Genomic DNA, 15,544 nt, shown 5'->3' with positions numbered 1-15,544 from the left:
ACCCATATCTTTTAACATTTGTTTGTACATAATCAACTCAGTACACAAAAATGATAAACAGGAGAATTCTGCCTCCATAGTAGACAAACTTATATGCTGTTGTCTTATAGACTTCCAACCAATTAATGTCTTACCCAGCATTATGGCTATTCCTGAAGTCGATTTTCTAGTATCTCTTTCTGCTGCAAAACTAGCATCTGCATAAGCACTCAATATGAGATCACCTTCTGGTTCTAAATACAGTGCATGGTGTAATGTACCTTTAAGATATCTTAGGATTCTTTTCAATGCATTCCAGTGACATTGAAGTGGGTCATTATTGTGTCGAGCCAGCTGATTAATACTAAAAGCAATATCTGGCCTTGACCAATTGCTAATATATGATAAGCTACCAACCAAAGATTGATACAGTTCCTTATCACATTTGGGACTTTGAGTATCCATTTTGCAAATATCCTGACTCATTGGAGTCTTTGCAGGCTTACAAAGTTCCATTTTATAATCCAATAGCAATTTAGATATCTTATCTTCCTGAGATATCTTAAACCCTTTCTGTGTTTTCAATATATTCAAACCTAGATATCTCTTTATCTCACCTAATTGCTTGATTTTTATCTTCTTGGCTAATGATGTTATTATTTCATTTGCTTCATCATTAGTCTTAGTTATCAGAGCAATATCATCAGTAAACAACAATAATAATGATATCTTCCCATTCTTTTCTCTCTTAAATAGACATGGGTCAGCTAAACCAGCTTTAAATCCTATATTGGTCAGTTCCTTTACAATATACTGGTTCCATTCATAGCCCGATTGTTTAAGACCATAGAGGCTCTTCTTTAACAACCAACAATCATTATTATTATTATTGTCTCCTTTAAATCCACTAGGCTTTTTCATATACACAGTATGTCTTAGTGGAGCGTGCAAGTAAGCAGTTTCCACTTCTAAATGGTTAACTATATATTGCTTGCTTGCTGCCCACACTAATGCTGCCCTTAAAGTTGCTGCTTTAAGACTAGGTGCAAATACTTCATCATAGTCTTTTGCACTTTGTCTAAAGCCTTGGGCTACTAACCTTGCCTTATGGATCGTATTTCCATCTTTATCTGTTTTTATTTTAAAAATCCATCTGCAGCCAATGGGTTTTTTCATTACTAGGTAATCTCACGTTTTCATACACTTGCATATCCTTCAGAGACTTCAATTCTTTATTAATTGCTGCATACCACTTTTCTTTCTCTTTAGAAGGATATCATTTATCTCATCCACAGTAGATGGCACTCTATTTACCTGGCACACTGTGTTAGCCTGGTATCTATCAGGCGGTCTAGAAATACGTGTAGTCCTTCTGGGAATTACTGGGCTTGGTTGAGTTACTACCTGGCCATTTTCCTCATCTTGCTGAGCTATTTCTTCCTTTTCTACTTCTATGGGCACTATCTCTTCCTGTACTTCTCGCTTTACATTTTTCTTAAAGTTACAGGGATACTTAATGGGATTTCTGTATGATTCAATAATCACCTCGTTATTGCTATCCTGCTCTAACTTATCCCATCCTACGTGCTCTAGAAATTGGGCATTGGCACTACATAACACTTTAGATGTGCCTTTCTCCCAAAATCTATATGCCCTATGGTTAGCTTGGTAACCAACAAAGAAAAATTGTTTAGCTCTGTGTTGCCCTTTACGCCTGAGTTGTGTAGGGATATGCACCCATGCTGGTGCACCAAATGTGTGCAGGTAACTCAAATCAGGCTTCCTGCCATGCCACATGGTGAATGGTATTCCACCAGTGGTTGAGTTAACCACGTTGTTCAATAAGTTATTAGCACACATTGCAGCCTCCCCCCACAAAGAATCAGGTAATCCAGAATCAGTTAACATAGTACGGGTCATCGCCTGCAATGTTTGGCCTCGCCTTTCAATATATGCATTGTGCTGTGGTCTGTATGGTGCAGATGTCTTATGAGCTATGCCAGCTGCCTTTAATCTATTCTGGAATTTGCTGTTAACAAATTCCGTGCCATTATCTGTCACCAAGGTTATCAGTTGCCGTTTACTTTTTCTTTCAGCAAACTTTAACCAGTTGAAGAAATGTTGATATGTTTCAGTTTTGCTTTTCATTAAGTAGCAAAACCCATATCTAGAGTAATGGTCCATAATGCTCAGTATATATCGAGCACCCCCCATACTGGGTTTCTTTGGACCAATAATGTCTGCAAATACTACTTCTAAAGGTTCTTTAGTTTTGAAACCATTTAGCCTATTTGCAGGCAATATTTTACTCTTATCTTCACAACAGACATTACAACGCAAATACTTATCACAAGGTTTTAACCTTATCCCTTCAGATAACTCTACTGTACGTTTTAGCATTTTAAAATTTACATGCCCCAAACGCCTATGCAATAAATGGATACATTCATCATGAGGCTTGGTATTATTAAATACAGTCTGTGCCTCCCCTTTCTTACTATCATGTAAGACATACAATGCTCCATTTAAAGCTGCAGTTACCTTTTTGTTATCCCTTTCCAGTATGCACTTATTATTCTTAAATGTAACCACATATCCTAGTTTATCCAATTCTCTTACAGAAAGTAAGTTCATTTTTAACTGTGGTACATATAACATTTTTATATTCTGGTTTAAACATGGACAATATGCAATACCTTCACCCTTGGCCTTGAGATGCCAACCATTAGCGAGTGATATATGCTGAGAGCTTGTAGACATTTTTATAAACTTTGTCTTATCTCTCGTGATGCAGTGGGATGCTCCACTGTCCACCACCCATATATCATTCTTCATATCACAGTTGCTGTATGTGGCTAGTTCAAAGGATTTCTTTGGCTTCTTTAAATTCTGGCGTTTTCCTTTTCTGCAGAATCTTGCCAAATGTTCTCTGCCTCCACAATTAAAACACTTTTTAATTGTGTATGCCGTTGAAGATAACTTCTCTTCTTCCGGGTGCTTTCCTTTACACAGCTGGTTTCTTTCAGGCTTTGAAGATAATTTCTCTTCCTTATTCTTATCTTCCCTCAGCTGTTCACGTTCGCTCCTTCTCCTGGCTTCCTCTAATAGCCGGCCGGTTATCTCAGTTACTGATAAACTGTCTTTAGGCAATACTTCCAATGCAGTCACAAAATCATCATAGGTTCGATCCAGAGAAGACAATATGATGTATACTTGTTGCAACTCATTAAATATAAGCTCTTTTTCTTGCAGTTCTTGAAAAATGCTTTTCATACAGTTTAAATGAGTTAACATGTCTCCATTTTTCTCAAGATGTGTTCTAAACAGCTTCCGTGTAAGATTGATATGAGCTCCTACACTGTCTCGAACATAAATCCTTTTAAGATTATCCCAGCATTCTGCAGCATTTTCCACTCCACGGATATGAATGAGTTGCTGGTCAGACAGGGTGAGACCTATGATGCACAAAGCCTGCTCATTCTTTCTTTCATAATCCTGTATCAGTTTATAATCCTCTTCATCATTAGGATTTAAGTTTGATATATCTGGTGGGTTTGTTATTATGTCCCACAAACCTTCTCTTTGTAGCAGTAAACTACACTTCATTGACCATGAAACATAGTTTGTTCCATCTAGTCTGGATATCATGGACAGACTTGGCAAATTTACTTGTGCCATTGCTCTGCAGAAAAATAACTATTTAACAAACAGTTTGTCTTTACAGTAATGTGTAACTCTTGACCAAACTCTCACTCTGCTATAACCTGGTTAGCTAGACTGTGCACACTGCTGGGCCCATAACCAATGTTAGTGTTTGGGGATAAACCCCCTAGCTGAGTGCACAGCAGCAGTCAAGCCAGGCAGCCAAATGAGAGAGAGGCTGGGCCCAGGAGTATACACACACTTGAGACAAATACACTGTTTGTGGTTTAAATAGGTATTTAATTCATACAGAGATTAAGAATAGTCATTCAGTCCATATGTCAGTATCCAGTTTATCAATCCAGTTATCAAGTCTTTTAAACAGTAAATACAATGTCTTTATCTGCTTGTAATCTTCTTGTTCTGATACCTTCCTCTCAAGGACAACACTGAATTCTCAGCTCACCAGTAAACAGTCCTTGTGTTCAGTTGAATTTGGTATCTGGCACAGTAGCCTCCAAAGTAAGCGGATAGACCAACACAGCAGACAGCAGACCTGGAACAGTAACCAGGTGCATCCAGAAGCCGGACTCAGACAGTTGCATCCAGAAGCCGGGGCTCAAACAGTTGCATCCAGAAGCCGGACTCAGACAGTTGCATCCAGAAGCCGGGGCTATTATGTTTCCCCTCCTACCTATATGGCTGCCTGCAACCGCACCCACAATGACATTGCAGTTTCTTGTGCTTAAAGCTACATAGCACTTAATCCTAGGTTTACATATTTATTCAACCCAAACCAGTTGGAGTATTCATATACCCAACAGTTTACTTCCAGAATGGGTGTCGTGAATTTAAAATTATAATAGTAGCTTTCCCAAGCTGGTGAATTGTAATTGAATACTACTGATGTTTAGTACGTATCCAAGAAATAAGTATCTTCCATCTTGCTAGCCATATATTGAATTCACATTATTTTAAAATCTTAATTATTCAGTGTACAAATACAAGATACAGAACAGTACAATTAAATGCTTGCATTTTCTGCTTAGTATATTCTTGTTGCTCATGCTATAGATAATGTTTACTCATCTGGGGAAATAAAGCAGAGTTCTCTGCCAAAAAATAATAAGCTTGATTAGGCAGCAATCACTAGTTGAAACTGTTCAGGCAACTATCATATTACATCCCAGTTTTTATTTTATGTCCTGAAATTTTGGATATTCTTCAATGCGTAATAAACTTTTAAGTTCTTGCATGTAAAAAAAAGTTTACTGGGAACACTATTCAAATATCCTGTAAATCAATTACAGAGTTGTACAAGCAATTGCAAAATGAAATGGTTAAATAGTAGAGGTCATGCATTTTATTTACATTTATTGAAATTATTTTTTTCATAGTTACTCACTTTTCTCCCACTATACCCCTAGATTCTTTTAAATCTCAATACAATAAAAGTTACATTTAAATCACATTAAGTAAGTACTAGTAGTAAGAACATTTGTGGATATACCACAGTCTCTTTTTTTAATCAAAAAATGATTGAAGTTTAAAAAATGAGAAGGGGAAAGTTGGTATCTCCAATCTCATTTGGAGGGTGAAGTAGAAGTAAGGGTGGTATAGAAGTATATGATACTTGTGCATCAGATTTTAATTTCATCCATGATAGATTTATACAGATCAGCAACTATAAACATTTGATTTATTTTTGCTGAATCTTTGAGTGAAATATATCGCTTAGCCCTAGAATTTTAATGTGATGGTAAAGCATGCTGTCATGCCCCTGGTGGAGGCTGACTCTGAGGGAGAGGAGGAACAGCCGACAGGGAATGGAAGTGTGGCTCCGGAGGTTGTGGAGGAAGCTGGGGAAGGGCAGAGGCCAGCTGAGCAGTCAGAGGAGGACCCAGGCCTATCTCCTTTCCATCATAGGGCATGCAGGGAGGAGAGGATAAGGGAGAGATGTGGTCTACAGGGGAGGAGAGGGGCTTGATTCTCTTTATGGTCTGCAACTATGACAACTGGATAAGAGGACAGACATGCATACGGGCGAGTGCTGGAAACAAAGCATGGAAATATCTCTCGTTTATTGTTCCTCTTTGGCGTCCTTCCCAGTGTGTGTTCTGATATCTGTGGACTTCTTTAAGCCGTTATCTTGTCTGGTTTGTGTTGTTTTTTACTTTTTATAATTTAAATGGCATTTTCTCCTTCTTGTAACTGCTTGTGTGGGAATTTTTTGTCTCCAGTCAAGGATATTTGGAGCTTAAAAGCAAAGTGAAGGAATAAAAGGGGCTTCACCTGTTTTTTTTTGTGTGACTGTGTTTATTTTGTATCCCACTCTGGGTCATAACACATGCCCTGTTTGTTGTCTCCAGAAAAATGTGCATATTTTTTTGATACAGAGGAAGAAAATAACAATTATATTGGCAAAATTAGAATCCTCTTCTATTTTAACGCTATACATTTTTCAAATCATATTAAGTCAACTTAAAGTGTGGAACTTCATTTTTAATTATTTTATATAGAAGTTTTATCTTGCTTTAAAAGGACATCTCTTGGCAAAGTAAGTTAAACAATAGTATTTAACAGTAAAGCACAATATGCTGGTTGTGTAAGGTTCCCAGAAGCTTTTATCCACTCAAGGATATGAAAAAGTAGGACAGAAACACACTTACACATCCCTGTTCTGTATAAAATATGTAATAAAATGTAAAAGAAAAGTTTTCCTTCCAACTTCATTAGTACTTTGGGAAAGATAAAGGAGCAATCACTAAGGTACAGCCTTACTGTACTTGAGGCCATTCCCCTATGGCAGTGGAAGAAGCAGTCTGACACCTCCTTATATATTAGATTTAAAAATCCCAGGAATTTGAAATAAACTGGGTTTTACAAGACTTTGATTTTAAAGCAAGTTGGCTCAACGACATAATAGTATTAGTAGTAGTTGATGTAGTAGTACTACTATTACTTCATCAATATTTATCCTTGGTGACCCTTGGACAAATTCCTGCATTTTTCTTGCCAAGATTTCAACAATGATGTCTCATTGCCTACTTCCTAAGACTGAAAGAGAGTGACTGGCCCATGTTCATCTAGCTGGTTTTCATGGTTGAGGTGGGACTAGAACTCACAGTCTCCTGGTTCCTATCCCGATGCCTTAACCACTACACCAAACAGGCTATATTACTACTACCACTATTCTGTTAAAATAGATGGGGGAATATTTTAGTCTAAAATTATGCTTATCTGTCAGATAAGAATGATGTGGTTTTGGCGTGTAGACTTTTTTCTGCTTCTAAGAAGATAGTTCCTATCATCATCTCATCTTTCTCCATTATATTGATTTTTATTTACCTTCCCATATTTATTACAGGCCCTCATTTTGCAGCTGTCAACCATAATAATGAAATTATTATTACTGATTTCCACAATCATTCTGTCAAGGTATGATGCTACTAGTTCTTTGAACCTTTGGTATTCATTCATTTTCTTTTATAGTCTCAAACTGATAGAGAACTTTTTGTAAAAAACTGTTAACAAGAACAAACGCAAAAATGAATACTCTTAATTTTAATTAAATTTACATATTATATTAAAATACTTGAGTAATTAGTACATATTAAATAACCAATGCTTTAGTTTAAGGCAAGGGGTCCCCAAACTTGACAACTTTAAGATTTGTGGACTTCAACTCCAAGCTATGCTGGCTGGAGAATTCTGGGAGTTGAAGTCCACAAGTCTTAAAGTTGCCAAATTTGAAGACCTCTGGTTTAAGGGATGATGTGGTTGGTGTCGTTTTTATGTTTAATTATGATAATATATTGTTTGTTTTAGTTCCAAGAAATACAATGAATGTTCCTTAGATTCATTTTGCACAGTAATTGTAAATTATTAATATATACAATATACATTTATTATTGCTTAAATTTACATTTGTATTATATTTATGTAGTTTAATTAACTGGGTTTATTAATAATTTATTAAATTAAATTTGTTTATTATACAAATATTTATTATTTGTATACCGTTCAGGGTCACCCTGTGAAAGAGATGGGCAATTTCTAGATGTGAGAGGCAGTAGGTAGGTAGAAGATAGATAGATAGATAGATAGATAGATAGATAGATAGACAGACAGAATGAATGAATGAATGAATGAATGAATGAATGAATGAATGAATGAATGAATGAATGAATTCTAATATATTATTTTAGAGTGATTTTAATGTTTAAATGGCCCATGGATGCTCAAACCATAATGAGATTCAGTATATTTTTGTCTTCCTTCTGTGTCCCCCCTCTCCATTTTTCTGTTATTTGTCTGAGGATGCTTCTAAACAGAACAGTAAAATATAGCGCTCTAAATATAACAATAATTGTAAGAAACACAAAAATCAGTTCTATGAATAAGAAGTTGTGTTATAAGAGAAGACTACTATCAAGTTCCATTAAGCTATGTATCTGTTACTTGAAACTAAATAACCACTGAAGAATCTAGACGATTCTTCATTATCTTCGAAAAGTAGGCAGGAAATAATTGTGTTTTTGGTTTGGATTAAAAGGAAGACATTGAATTACATTGAACAGGTTGCTAGTATACCAGCTCAGCTGGAGAGCAACTGCGTAATGTTAGAAGTAGCAGTTGTTTAGTTGTGCAGGATTTCCTAATTTGAAAAGAACGGTTGGGTATATGGCCAGATTCCAACACAAGATAAAATAAAGGTAGATAATTGTTTGAAAAAAACAGAATGTATTGCTGTCAATCAACAATTAGAAGAATGCTTCTAGTTAAGTTCATAGCTCTAATTTATATGTTTCAACTTCCCTGTGGCCTAATCCCAAGGCTTTTTGGTATTTTACCAAGTTGCCAACAACCATTCTACCAATTTATGCCATAATCTTTGAACTTAGCTTTTCAGATCTTATCCCCTGGTTTTGCCACATCAATTATTCATTTTTTTAAAACCGCAATTAAATCTGGCATGTTATGTTCAAGAAATCCCACAATATTTTAACTTACTTTCAACTACTTCTTTCAATTATATGTTCCTACTAATTTTTCATCACTGGGACATTTACAGATGTTCCAGTAAATAATTTGGGCCCCTATGTTAATGCCACTGTTTATAATCAGCCCGTGTGATCTTTGCACAAGCTGAATATATGCTTTTTCTGCTTCCTTGCAAAGTCTATGGTTTGAATCATTTTATAATCTTCAATTCTGGCTTTGATTGCATTAGTTTGAATTTGTTTGAGTTGCAGTAAACCTGTCTCCATTTCTGTGGGGCAGGTGTAATCAATCAATATGTCAGATGAGAACAACGAGATCCATATATGAAAAGTTCAATTAACTACTTTATTACTCATGCCTATTTCACAGGAATCTTCTTAGACTTGCAGTTTGCACCTGGGCCAAATTAGATAAGATTCAATGGCATTTAAGGGAGGTAGGAGGTTGGACCTTTCCCTCTTGTTGCCTACATAATGATTCCAGCTTAATTCCACACTTGACTCGTTCCCCTGGCCCAGCCATCTTTCTCTGGCACAATATCATTATAGAAATGTAAAGCATACTAAATATTCATCAGTATTCTGTTTTTTAAGGCCAAGCAGTTTGTATCCAATTAATTATTTCATTGTTTAAACATGACCTATTGAGTCCTTGCCAAGGAGGTGGGATAGGCAGATGTTGTTTGATGATGTTAAAGGTATCATCATAGGATGAAAGTAAAGCTCTCTGAGTAAAGCTGCCTTTGCAATTGACTGATGATCATTATTATTATTATTTTAATATAATTATTACCATCATAATTTCTGAAAACTCACTATAATTTTTCCCTCTACAGATAATTTTTATAAAGTTTTTTAAGTGTTCTGTTTAAATGTCACCCAGGTATTTAACCAGGAAGGTGAATTCTTACTGAAGTTTGGGTCTAATGGAGAAGGAAATGGACAGTTCAATGCTCCAACAGGAGTAGCTGTAGATTCTAATGGGAATATTATTGTAGCAGATTGGGGAAATAGTCGAATACAGGTAAATAACATTTTCCTCTCAATTAGCAACTTTAATATGATATGCTTGTGATGCATGAAATTTTTTTTTCAAGTCTCAAGGATAAAACCATGTTATGTGTCTCATCTTTATTACCAAGAAATCCACTGAGATCTATAAGGTAATTGTGGTCTTTCTGCTGAAGCATGCCTCCTCCTCCTCCCCTCCCCCATGCCTCTCTGTGAGCATGCAATTTATTCAATTTATATAGCTACCCATCTCAAATATGTGGCTCCAAGTGGTTTATGAAGAATTAAAAACAATTCAAAAACACCAAAACCATACAACAGATTAAGAACAATAAAATATAATAAAATTCAGGTAGTCACATCCATTAGTAACAATTGATGCAGCCACTTCACAGGGTCTTATCCTAGGGTCTTTTCCTAGGCTTTTAACAGGACACTGAGTTCTTTAATTTGGCATGCCCTAAGCCAGTAGCACTTTAAAGATTAATACCATTAACATAACAATACGCCCCCCCTCCCCAAGTAGGAAGACCCAGCATGTTTTCTAGGCATAAAATGAAATTAAGCCCCTCCCCCAAATTTAGGCTTATTTTAAAATATGCAAAATGGGGGGAAGGGCGGTGGGGAACTTGCTGTTAGGAGCGCCCCACGGGCAGACATGCCTCGCCACCAGCTGCTCCTAACGGGTGATCATGGTAGAGTGCAGAGAGCTCCCTACTCCCGCCAAGCACCTTTGCTGCAGACCTGAGACCTTCGGCGCCCGCTGCTGCTTCCTCTGCCGCTGTTGCTGTCCCTTCTGCCCATGCCACCACTGCATTTGGAGCTGCTGCTTCTGTGTTTGAACTACCACCGCTGATTGGAGCACATTTGGACCGCCGCCGCTGTTTGGAGCACCGCTTCCATGTTTGGAGCATGTTTGGAGCAGCAGCAGCAGCTCCAACGCAGCAGCAGCATTTCAAACGCGGAAGCGGCAGCTCCAAACACGGCGGTAGAATGGGCAGAAGGGAAAGCAATGGCAGTGGAGAAAGCAGCAGCGTTAGGTGCCGAAGGTCTCAGGTCGGCAGGAGTAGGGAGCACTCCGCCATGATCTCCCATTAGGAGCGGCTGGTGGCGACACATAGCTGCCCCCCGGGGCGCTCTAGGCGAGGATGCAAGGGGGGGAATTAAGTTACCCCAGAGAAGACGGCCTAGCCATTTTGGGGGGGCTAAAAAAAAAAAAAAAGACCTGGCCTTATTTTATGAGAAACATGGTACCAGCTCTTAAAATTATAGTAGCTAGTGCAGATCTTATCCTAGGGTTAGAGTTAGGATTGTTTGATCACAATTTTATTTGTACTACACTCCCAGGTCCCATATCTATTGGTAAAACCACGTTTTCAAGGCCCCATGAAAAGCCAGCAGAATTGAGGCCTATGTGATTTCCAAGGAGATAATCTATGCACATTAACTACAGCATATAAAATTATATTGTTCTTTGACTAACCATGGTCTTTTGATCTAATTCACAGGTTTTTGATGGAAGTGGATCCTTTTTATCTTACATAAATACATCTGCTGATCCACTTTATGGTCCTCAAGGTTTAGCTCTTACTTCGGATGGTCATGTTGTTGTTGCAGATTCTGGGAATCATTGCTTCAAAGTCTACAGATATTTACAGTAATGGTTGGAGTTGGAACATGTTTAAGAAGTTACTAGCTGCTTCTAGAGGACAGTGTAGATAATATTCTGCTTCTTAAATATTTTTTCTGTTTTTTAAATATTTAAAATTTAAAATTGCAGGATCTCTAGTATGATCATTCTTTTATTTTATTCCAGACTTATCTTGTTTACATAGAATTTGCATAGAATTTATATGCTCTGCATTGAATTTATCAGAAGGATTAATGAGACCCTACTTCACCCTACACCCCCCACTAAATAAAACCTTCACAAAGCCACTGGAATACTAGAAATATAAACTGTGACTTGTAGAGCAGACATTTATAAATATATAAGTAATTGGATGTACACATGAAGAAGGAAATGGACTCAAGAAGGTACTTGATTCAGAAGAATTTATTTTAACTCTGAATGGGAGAAGTTTAAATTTTCACATTTCAAAATTCTTACTAGTAATAATATTCAATCCAGCAGGATGTCTGGGAATCTTCAAGAACACATTATTGTAGGTATCTCACATATAACATTATTCAGATGTACTTTGTAACTTTAAGTAGTTTATTTTAATTTAAAAAGGATGTGAGTAATCCTTTCTGTTAATTGGCAGACCTAATAACTTAATTTTTAGAATTATAAGAACAAACACACATTTTCTGTAGTGCGTGGATTGATGTACATATCTAGCAACTTTTCTACTATTCAATATGTTGTCAATGTTTTATTGAAACCTAAAAGTTTACTCTGGAAATGTAGGATAATGTAACTGCTGATAGTTCATAGAATCAAGTTCCAATTAATACCAGGCTAATTCGTTAAAAAAAATGGTGACTGTTATATCAGTTTAACTAATTTCACAACTGACCTTTATATTTCATATATGTTCCTACAGTGGTTATAAGAGCAGTCAATTTTATTCAATTGCTTGTTTTTGCACAGGAAAACAAGCCTTATGTGTATCCTAGTAGAAATCTTGTATTACCAAAGGAAGTTTGGGTAGGTGACAAATTTTGAGGAGGAAGTCAAGGGTTACCAAAGCAGGGTATTTTTTTTTTAATTTCAAAAATTTAATTGTCTGTGGTTACTGTACATAAGTGGAGGATATTGAAGATACTTAATTAATGTGAGGCTACATTGAGATTCCAAAAAAGCTCATAATTTTCTTCATTACAAATGTGGATAATGTGAACATTAAAAAAACAATTTTAACTATAGGCAATTTTGATGTACATGTTTTCTTGGTGCCCTTTCTTGAGGTCTGAAATTTTACTTTTATTGAAAGTTTCTTCTCTTATGCTTGCTTCTTGATACAGGTCTTGTGATTTCCAGTTAATTGGGAACATCAGAGTGCAAATTTTTTCATTTTTATCCAACAGCAGCATAATTTTGCATAATATTAAATAATGTTTAGAACAAGTAAGAATAAAACTGCAATCAACAGCAAATGACGTTGACACTCTTAAAAGAGTGTTGTCAACATTTGAAATAATATTGTATTTCCTGTTTCAATCATGGTGCTTTCTAAATATATTTCAGGTACACTACTGGAATAGGTGGAGCCCAATATCTTATCTAAAATACTGACATAATGGCTTTATTTGGACAAAAATAAAACAAATTATGTAGTTAGTACTGCTGCTAGATAATTGCCTATATTTTGGAATATAACACAATTAAATTTGAAATGATTCAGTATCTAAACTAATGATACATATTGTTTTAATACTTAGCCAATAATTTCAAATAATGTTATAAAACAATTCTTTCAAAAAGAACATGCCAAGAATCTAATTAAAGAATTCTTGAATATACAAAGAAATATCTGCAAAGGCAATACACACTAGACATTATTTGTCCTAAACACTGAACCAATTTGAAAGCTGTTTGAATTTTAAGAGGGAACTGGATTTCCTATTTATGATTTTATGAATATTTATTAATCGTATGAACAATAACAAAATTGTAATTGTTATTGAGTTTCTTACATAAAAAGGGCATTTACAAATTGTTCCAAATGTTATTGTTATGAACTAGATTCAAAGCATATTGTCATACCAATCTGGTTTAAAGTTTGAGATAGTCATATGATAAATACAAATATTTGCTTGAGTTTTTAAAGAGGATACCAAGCCAAATCCTATAGTGACCTAAATGGAAACGTCTCTAGTAAAAATCTGGGATATTTATATTCATTTTAATGACTTACTGCAGTTTTCAGTTCATTATATAAAGGATAGAATAGAGGCTAAATTGTCCTAAATTGATACATATATAGTATTTGATGCATGCAGGCATGTCCATGCATTCCTTAAAACACTTCCCTAAAATAGTTCCTCAGTTCTAATAAAAATTAACTTAGTAATGCTTAGCGATATTTGATTCAAATTTGAATTATCGCTTCTTTCCTTTGCAACTATGCTATCATTTGTTAAGGCAACATGGCCTTCCCTTTGATTTTTATGCATGTTACTGTAAATTGACTGATGCTGCTAGAGATCTGTTGAATACTTCTCTTGATCATAGCTAAAAGGCCAAGAAGTGAAGAGGCCTGTGGAATTGTAGATCCTTGCTAGAAGTTGAAAGTATAGAATCATTAGACGGCTGAAATAAGGCTAGATGAGTCTACTTTAACATTGAGTGATGCCAAAATGCCTAATCAAAATTGGATTGTTTCTTGCTCATCAAATTCCCAAAGCTCACTACTAAAGCATTTGTGTCCTGTAAGAAGTAACTGATTAGAGATTACTATAAAACTTGCAGAACTACATATACAAGAAACCAGTCTGGATCCAAATAAACATTTACTAGACTACAGGCATTTACTCTTCTAAATTAATATTCAAGAATAGTATCTGTAGATTCAGCCCAAATCTGTGACTCTGCCAAACCTACAATTACTTTTTAAGGTATATCTGTACTGCAAATGTACACTAAATTAACAGACTCTGGGAGGCTGAATTGTTTTAGTTTATGCTTGCAGAACAGACATCCCTCTTGTATCAAGTGGTGCTTATAGCTGCAGTAATGAACAATGCATATGTGTTTAGTCAATGTAAACACTTGCTTGATATAAGGTTTTTTTTAAATTTTAATTTGTTTTTGGATAAACTTGCAAAGTGTATATTGAAAGGTTTTTAACTGTAAAAAGCTGTTAAAATTAGTTGAGTTTTTACACTGATTTAAAATTTCAGCAATGTAATGAGAAAATGATCTCCATTATTGTTGACCTTTGTAAACATTACAGGGCTTTCAACTTTACAGCTACTTTTTCTTTGATATAACTGAAGATTTAGCATTGCCATATGAAAAAAGTGCCCATTAAGTTTTGCTTGTTGTGTGAAGAAATGATAGCAAAGAACAAAATGATGCTATCTATTGAAGATGCTGTTAAACTGTGAGCAATGATTAAAAACATGTGTTCTGAAGAATGTATGAAAGGTACTCTTTTTCCTATAGTGTAGAATGATTCCTAATTGTTGATAGCTTCTAATGAATGTACAACATTGAACTGGATGTGTGCATAGCCTTAACCTCAAAAGTTTGCTTTTTACTCCCCTTTATGACATGGGAATGTTCCATAATAAGTAGCATATCCCAGTGCTTGCAATTGAATTGTTTCACACATTATATTTTTCAGATTCTTAGAATAAATTAATTTTATTGTTGCTTTGTACATTCCAACTTCATGCGCCAGTTCATCTCTATTTCATTTTTAGATACATAAAGTTATTAAAGTTATGTTCTCTAGAAATTATACTGAAATTGTAGGACTTATTTTATTTTTTATGCTCCCTTGTCGGTTTTAATAGATGTATAATCTCTGTCTAGTTAAGGCTGAGGATGAAAGCTGTTCATTGAAGAATGTCTGTATGTAGATTTAGCTTCATGTGTGCCATGGTATTTTTTATGATTTATCCTACAAAGAGAGCTTAAAAAAACCCTTTTACCTTATTTTGGAACACTAAGAAAAACAAAATCAAATGTGTGTCATGCACAACCTTCCCCCAAATAAAACTGAATGAAAATTGTTTTGTGTTGTTTTTCAGAATTGAAGATGGTTGGGTTGCCACGTTGTCCTCATGTACCTTTATTGCTCATTTTCATTTTTAACAGGGAAAGTGTCAAGAAGTCTATCTACTACATAAAAAATAACTACATTTTAATTATAAAACAGTATTTCAGAGCATATGATGCCTATGTACTAATAACTATAGGTACATCCAAGCCATGGACGAGGGTGCATGATTTTGCT

At 35.5% G+C, this 15,544-nt stretch overlaps 1 protein-coding gene across 7 annotated transcripts in view; it reads left to right on the top strand.

The window, feature by feature from the left end:
• Positions 1–15,320, top strand: part of TRIM2 (tripartite motif containing 2) — a 57,561-nt gene extending 42,241 nt beyond the window's left edge. For all 7 annotated transcript variants that reach the window (XM_026698157.2, XM_087936010.1, XM_026698160.2 and 4 more), the window contains 3 exons: positions 6,989–7,059; positions 9,508–9,648; positions 11,144–15,320. In XM_026698157.2, the coding sequence (XP_026553942.1) occupies positions 6,989–7,059; positions 9,508–9,648; positions 11,144–11,296 (365 nt within the window). In that variant the 3' untranslated portion in view covers positions 11,297–15,320. The remainder of the gene's footprint in view (positions 1–6,988; positions 7,060–9,507; positions 9,649–11,143) is intronic.
• Positions 15,321–15,544: the final 224 nt, after the last annotated feature.

This window comes from Pseudonaja textilis, chromosome 6 (assembly GCF_049901715.1).
Source record: "Pseudonaja textilis isolate UNSWEBS1 chromosome 6, rPseTex1.2, whole genome shotgun sequence".
Classification (NCBI taxonomy): domain Eukaryota; kingdom Metazoa; phylum Chordata; class Lepidosauria; order Squamata; family Elapidae; genus Pseudonaja; species Pseudonaja textilis.
This window is presented reverse-complemented; position numbering and strand designations above follow the sequence as displayed.